General features: G+C 50.9%; 2 protein-coding genes across 2 annotated transcripts in view; one reads left to right on the forward strand and one right to left on the reverse strand.

The window, feature by feature from the left end:
* LOC125957215 (D-glucuronyl C5-epimerase B) overlaps nucleotides 1–4,204 on the reverse strand; it is an 8,004-nt gene extending 3,800 nt beyond the window's left edge. Inside the window, exons 1-4 of the mRNA XM_049689761.1 lie at nucleotides 4,168–4,204; nucleotides 3,411–3,945; nucleotides 1,228–1,387; nucleotides 1–1,143 (exon numbers count right to left, since the gene is read on the reverse strand). The exon at nucleotides 1–1,143 is cut by the window's left edge and continues 282 nt beyond it. Of these exons, the coding sequence (XP_049545718.1) occupies nucleotides 1–1,143; nucleotides 1,228–1,387; nucleotides 3,411–3,455 (1,348 nt within the window). The 5' untranslated portion in view covers nucleotides 3,456–3,945; nucleotides 4,168–4,204. The remainder of the gene's footprint in view (nucleotides 1,144–1,227; nucleotides 1,388–3,410; nucleotides 3,946–4,167) is intronic.
* Nucleotides 4,205–4,313: 109 nt separating this feature from the next.
* Nucleotides 4,314–7,500, forward strand: part of LOC125957199 (probable ATP-dependent RNA helicase DDX20) — a 4,636-nt gene continuing 1,449 nt past the window's right edge. Inside the window, exons 1-2 of the mRNA XM_049689728.1 lie at nucleotides 4,314–4,833; nucleotides 4,950–7,500. The exon at nucleotides 4,950–7,500 is cut by the window's right edge and continues 1,449 nt beyond it. Of these exons, the coding sequence (XP_049545685.1) occupies nucleotides 4,644–4,833; nucleotides 4,950–7,500 (2,741 nt within the window). The 5' untranslated portion in view covers nucleotides 4,314–4,643. The remainder of the gene's footprint in view (nucleotides 4,834–4,949) is intronic.

Genomic DNA, 7,500 nt, shown 5'->3' on the forward strand with positions numbered 1-7,500 from the left:
GACCATCGAGCGCCGCCCTTAGATACCGTTGATCGCCCCGTGAATGGTAGTATGCTCGAGCCAGCAATGAAATGGCGTGTCCCTGTGCCATGGCCGAGTACCATCCACGGGCTAGTTCGGCGAAACCGGAACCCAACTTTCGCCGTACCGGTATCGGCCATCCACCGCTGCTCGGATCTTGATGCCGTATCAACCATTCGGCCGCATCGTAGAAGTGCGCAATGTGCTCGCTCGTCGAAAGTGTCAGATTGTCGATGCTACCATTACCGAGCAGTGACACCTCGACCACCTTTAACTCCGTTCGGCGCATCTTTCGTCGCTTGTCCGTGTTGACGTACTGCGGTAGTCCTTTCTGCAGATCTACAAACAAATCGCGCGTCAATCGCTTCCACACACCGGTACTGTTCAAACCGATGCCGTAGTAGATGTTCTCATCCTGCACACCGATCAACAGATCGGCCAGTATATAGTACACGTGGTACAACCGTTGCGTTTCTCGGTTCTGCAACGTTACACACAGCGTTGAGTTGGGTTTCAGCAGCACGTCCACACTCAGCACCAGATCGAGCACGTGATCCATTGGTAGTACGACCGCCGTATCGAAGGACTTGCCAGTAGAGAAGCTCAACACCATATTCGTTCCTCGTGGTATCCTCTGATCGATCGTTCGATTCATGGTGCTATTCTTCGGCACAATCCAAGGGGCCAGCTCGCGATCCGCATCCTCCACCACCTTCCGACGGGGTTCGGGTTCGGTAAGGTTTTTGCTGTAATGCGATAGACCGAACTGTGCGATCTGTGTCGCATAGCAGTACCCTTGGCTTTCCCATTGCGTCGAAATCGGCACTCCCTCGAGCGCACTGATGCACTTGACGCGATCACGCATCTCCACGTTGTAGTTCTCGAAGTACATGAAGATACCACGCGGATCGTACGCACCCTTCGGGTAGTTTACCTTCCCGTAGCTGTGCGTCCAGTCAAACCGCCGGCTACCGTCGACTACATTCAGCGAACCGTACACGTCGAAGTACTTTTGCAGAAAGGAGAACGGTAGATACACCTCCTCACCCTCCTTCCGGCAACCGACTGCATACTCCTGGTTGATAATGCAATCGATTTCCTCCGTCTGATCGAATGGATTGCCTGAGGGATTGGCAGACAGACAAACAAAAGGTCAATATAAGGAATTTACGGGTGTGTTGGATGTCGTCGATGGACGATGCTTACCTCCTCCTTCCCCATTGTGCTGAATTGGCCACTTCGGTACCAACCCACGGCCAACGCCACAGTTCGCCCAGAGCGCGAAGGTTATCAACGCCACCGTCACGCACAAACTTATCAACAGGAACTTCAAGTTGAGCCTCATGATAACGAGAAAAAATCTGGTCTGTGAACGAAAGGGAACGACGACAAAAGTTAATAAAATGATGACGTTCGAAACATGATTTTAAACCGCGTGTTCGCAATCGCGAACGGCACATATAGTGAAAATACCTTATTCTACCCAACAATCTTGCGTGAGTGCCGGTGTGGGCTACTCCGTAGTGCGTCACGATCTTGATTGCATCTATTTATCATATTTTCGTTCAATCAACCATCAATAACCTCACCTGCCGCACTGCCGTTGGCCCAAAATGCCTACGAACCCGGGTGGAACGGTTTTCGCATGGCACGGTCAATAATCATAAATCATAGCCAGTAGCCACCACCATCGAGTGGCGGTCGAGGACCAACGTACCATGCAGGCCAAAACGAGGACTGGCGCCGAATAGTTGGAATGTTTCGGAAAGGGGAACGAGGATGGAAAAGGAAATGTTTTTCCATTTGCCGAATCGTAGCCTCCTAAGGAACTGAGGAGATGCGAGATGCTTGTTTGTACTACATGGCGGCCCACCAAGAACGCAAAAGAATCAGAGTAGACTGGGTAACAGTTACTTACTTATTTACTTATCCGGCGCTACAACCGGCGAGCGGTCTTGGCCTACCACAAATGATTCCGCCCCGTTCGCGATAGAGCGCCATCGTCTTCCAAGACGTAATTCCTGCTATTCTGGCGTCAATGTCGATACCGTCGCTCCATCTCGATTTGGGCCTACCACGCCCTCTCTGTCCATCCGGAAGGCCTAAAGACTTTACGGGCTGGGTCGTCGTCTGCCATTCTCATGACATGCACAGCCCACCGAAGCCGGGCGAGTCTCATGCGCTGCGCGACAGTAAGATCGTCATACAACGCGTATAACTCCGCGTTGTATCGGCTTCTCCATCGTCTGTCCTCACACACGAGGCCAATTATCCTTCTGAGAACTCTCCTCTCGAACGTGGATAAGATGGCTTCGTCCATTCTGGACAGTGTCCAAGTCCCAAAACCTCTCTGATAGTTTCCAACTATCTAATCGGCGTATAGGTAAAGTCGGTCTTGAGGACTTGATCGCTTCTTAATCCGGTGGAGCTTCTTCTCCTCTTTTCTTAGCCGTTCATAATTCGCTTTGCTTGCCCGCGTCCTATGCCGCGGTTGCGCTTCTAGATACGCACAGTTTTTGTGTTCCGTCACTAGTCTACATCCCTCGTCGAACCAGCCAGATCTAGTGTTGCCACGACGGAGTCCTAGAATGTTTTCGGCACAGCTATTTATGCATGTTTTTAGAGCGTATTGCTTTCTTGTGTCAGTAACAGACCTTCCCTGATTCCTTTTTCGTAACCTGCCTGGACAATGCTCGCAATGACAATGTGATCCGAGCCTATTTTGACTCCTCTATAAGTTCTGACGTTTAACAAACTCGATTTTTTGCGGCGATTGATCAATACGTGATCTATCTGGTTGGAAGTGGCTCCATTTGGGGATACCCACGTTGCTTTGTGGATATCCCTTCGCACAAATTTGGTACTTCCGATCACAAGGTTATTCGCGATTGCGAAGTTGATCAACCTGCTACTGTTATCATTGCTGCGCCCGTGTAGACTGTGAAGTCCAGTGTATTGGCGGTACGCTGGATCCCTACCGATTTTGGCGTTAAAGTCCCCAATAATGATTATAACGTTATACTTGGGGCATTGGTCGATAGCCCTGAGGAGGCGGCCGTAGTAAAGGTCCTTTTCCTCCTCAGTTTTATCCTCGGTGGGGGCGTGAATGTTTATCAGACTGATATTGGGAAAGTCTGTCTCGAGACTGGGTGACAAATATTCAGCAATTAGTCATGAATCCCAGAGGCAGGCAGGATGATAAAGCGTATCACTAGCAAGTCGTGAACAGTTTTTACTTGTTCTTTTTTTCTTTTGCAAAAACTAGTCATGGTCTGGCGATAAATTTAGCTTCAGGCAACCCAAAACAAACAACGATTAACACAACAATAAACAACATCGGGGGCGGTAACACACCCCCGCCCTCTTTGCTCTCTATCGTTTCCGGTTACCTTCTGATCTGCGGATGCGCCAGGGCCGTTTTTGAACGCCGTCATCGATCTCGGGGAGTGTTGCTGGTTGATCCTGGTAGAAAATGTTTGCACACGGACTCGGACACGGAAAGATTTTATCAACACTTATCGGCCAACGACTGCCCCCGATTTGCAGTGTGGCCACACCGTTTCACCAAAACCCACGGTTGCTAAGCGAACGGCGGCCACCGGAGTTGCGGGGTCTTTTTCGTCAAGGACCTTCATCACTTTTCATCCCACTTTCGCGCATCCTAGAGAATCGTCGTTACCACCGTCTTGGACACTGATACTTTGCTCGCAACCCAAATCCGGCCGCCTCTATGGAAATTGCCTACAATTTTCAACTGTGCAAGGATATTCCTGCGAAAAGTGGACACCAGCAGACCGTGGATGCCGTGTGTGTTTGCGCAAAATGTCCTGCCGCCCCGGAATCCTTCCAGGTGGTGTTTTCCTCTTCTACTCTTCTTTTTTTCGTTGAGGTTTCCTCTGTTGACAGTTGCGGCACAGGGTGTTTCTGGAAATTAGAGAAAAATGTATTTTTTATCCAATTTTATTTGTTCAATTAAGGTCCCCGATTGGAGATAATCGTGGGTGGAAACTGTAGCGCTGAAAATTCCTTCTCATCACTTCTCATCATCAAAATACCAAATTTTACGTTTGTTGAGGCCCTGTGAAGAAAGGTGCAATAAACCAAGCACCAAGCACGTGAGAAGCGGGGCTAAAAGTGTGTTTTTACCTTTTTAAATCAAGTTTTACCTGTATCTCAGCATAAAATTACGAACACCTCCGGGAACTAGCAAAAGATAAAATCGGGAAAAGAAAATAATCACACGCAAGCTCCGCTTGCCAGCTAAGGGTTAACTTTGACAGAGAAGAGGAAGAAGAAAACCTCAGAGGAAAAAAAATCGTTGTGCACCGAGTTTGTGCACCTTTTTCGGTAGTGCAGAAAAATAACAAAGTTTGCCAAGATCCGAAAAGCGAAAGAAACGGATTCGTGAAGTGAAAAGATTCCGCTTTTAATCGAATCTTCCGCGGCAGCATCGGTGATTTTACGAAAGGCCAGTCGAGAGCAGCTCCGTCGTCAATCTAATTGCGTGTCATCTTGCGATTCTCCCCGCAGCTGGTGGGGGAGGGAGAGGAGTAACTGGAGATAAATCAACAGTAAACACGCGTGTGGAACACCGGAGGTGAGGAAACGGGAAGATCCCACAGATGGCGTCCCCACAGCAGGATCTGAATAACGAAGAGAAACCGCGAACGGAGGATGTGATTTTGGAACAGGCAGTTCGCTTCACCGAAATGCACATGTCCGAACCCGTGCGTAACGCTCTCAGCAAAAATGGATTCACGTTGGCATCTCCGATACAGGCCCGGGCCGTTCCGCTGGCCTGTTGTTTCTTTGGTAAGTAACGTTTGCATTTAAAAAAGGGACAAAATTTGAATGATGATGATTTGGAAGGTAATTTTATCAGTTAGGAGAGGGAGGCTAATCTTTTTTCCGCACGGCTTTCGTTTCAGATTTGCTCGTCCAGGCAAAGGCAGGAACAGGGAAAACGCTGGTGTTCGCCATCGCCATCGCTGAAGCGCACAAACCGAACGTCGGATTTCCACAATCGCTCACCATCGTTCCGACGCGTGAGGTGGCCGTGCAGGTGGAGGGAGTGCTGAACATGATCGGTGCGGAGGTTCCGAAATTCCAGGCCCGTAGCTTTATCGGCGGCATGGAGATTAGTGTGGACCGGAAGAATCTGCAGAACTGTTCGGCAATCGTCGGTACACCCGGCCGGTTGTTGCATCTGATTAAAAGCAATGTCCTCAACACTTCGTACATCCGGACGCTCGTGCTGGACGAGGCGGATACACTGATCGATAAGAGCATGCGCGAGGATATCAAGAAAATTATTCGCGCTCTCCCCGAGAAACGCCAGACGATCATTTGTAGCGCCACGTTTTACAACAATCGCGATCGGGAGCTGTTGAAGTTCATGAACGAGAAGTACATCGCCGTTACACCGAAGCGAGAGGTGCCGATGCTGTACGGCATCAAGCAGTTCGTTCGGGAGCTACCGGAGGAGAGTGACAGTGTGAAGGATCTGATGGCGAAAGTGGTCGCGATGTCGGAACTGTTCACCAGGATTCCCTTCCTGCAGTGCGTGGTGTTTGCGAACACGACGGCCAAGGCGGAAGCGTACTGTATGTACCTGCGCAAGGCAGGCTGGCAACCGGAGCTGATCAACAGTGGGATGGAGCAGCGCTTACGGTTGAAGGCGATGGAAGATTTCCGTACGATCCGATCGCGTATGCTGGTAGCCACGAATCTGATCGCACGAGGAATCGATGTGGACAATCTCAATCTCGTGGTGAATGCCGACGTGCCAAAGGATCACGCTACGTATCTGCATCGGATCGGTCGGGCAGGACGCTTCGGTACGCACGGAATCGCGGTTACGCTCGTGTCGGGCGTTAGCGATATGGAACGCTTTCGGCGTATTCTGCACGATATAGGCGGTAATGAAATGTTCGTGCACCGGTTACCGGAGGCGCCCGGTGGAGGGTTATCGGAGCTGAAGGATATTTGGAATTTCGCCGAGTATGGCAACAAGTACGAGAAAATGTATGCCTCCCAGATGGAGCAGGAAATTCGTGATCGTGACATCGATCAGCTGTTCCTGAAAGCGATGAAAATGAATGGCACATCATCGACCGGGCAGGAGAGCATTGAGAAAACAACGAACGGAGACGGAGCCCCAAAGCTGCCCGGTGGTGGTCGTAATAATAACGAGGAACAGCACCACACCAAACAGCAGCAGCCGCCGCCGCCGCCGCCGCTAGATGATAGTCTGGAGAAATCCACCTCGGACGAGGAAACGGTCGTCGAGCTGGAACGCGCAACAAACGGCCAGGAGACGGGCCCCGGAACGAAACCAGTGAATGGATTCAGCAATGGCGAGAACAACGGGGTAGAAGAGAATGGGAATGTATCGCCCGATGGTTCGAACAGTATTCAAAGCGGCGACAAACGGGTAGCCGGACCTCGAAAGCAGGATTCACTGAATGGCAATAGCAAGAAGCTGGCCGAACCCGATCGCCCAGTGCCCAGCCCAGTGAACAATGCTGTGGACGACGATGATGACCGATCATCGTCATCATCATCATCATCTTCCTCTTCTTCTGGCCATTCGCCAAAACCGGGTCCTTCGAGAAATGGTATTAAGGCACTATCGCCACCGCTGCAGGCCACGGGTGCAGAACTAGCGAACGGATTTACCGTTGCAACAACGAACTCTTTAATAGAACCGATCGTTCTCGGTGTGCAGCAGCTAACGATGAACGAGATCATGATCGCTGGCGATGAGTCCGATGGGGGTAGCAGTAGCTCCTCGCTCAGCACAAACGTCACGGAGAAGGTGGAGGTTGGATCGGACTTCAATGCACCCCTAGCTCGGCTTAGTCAAATACCGGACCCACGGGCGGATCGTCAAATACGTTCGGTTGATTGTTCCGATCTCGAGCACAGCTCGGACAGTGAATCGAACGTAAACGAGTGTCCCCCATTCGAGACGAACAATGATGCACTGTTTGCAAAGATCATGGAACAGAAGGAACTGAACGTGGAACAGCAGGAGCACCAGGTGCAGCTGCATTCGATCGACGGTTGCAGTCTCGAGGTACATGACGATACAATTAGCGATCGGGGGCTGTCGCGGAAAGGCTCGGTACCGGATGTCGTTCCGTCGGGCATATCGTTGGATTCATCGCGACTTCACAACCGCACAACGGCCGAAGTGGTGGATCATGGTGGTGATGTACGTGGTATCGTTGATAGGCGCGCAGTGGAAGAGCTCGATGGGGAGGAGATCGAACTGAACTCGAACACGTGCGGTTCGAACCGTGGTTCCCTGTTCGAGGACGAAGAGGACGATGACGAGGTCGATGACGTGGAGGATGTGATACAGGCGAAGATCCCGAAAAGGATTCGCTTCCAGCAGCAACAGCACGATTCCCTCGAGCTCAACTCCAATACGGTCGGTTCGAATGTTGGCTCCACGCCCGAACCACCGGAAATGAT

The sequence above is a fragment of the Anopheles darlingi genome, chromosome 3, assembly GCF_943734745.1.
Source record: "Anopheles darlingi chromosome 3, idAnoDarlMG_H_01, whole genome shotgun sequence".
Classification (NCBI taxonomy): Eukaryota; Metazoa; Arthropoda; class Insecta; order Diptera; family Culicidae; genus Anopheles; species Anopheles darlingi.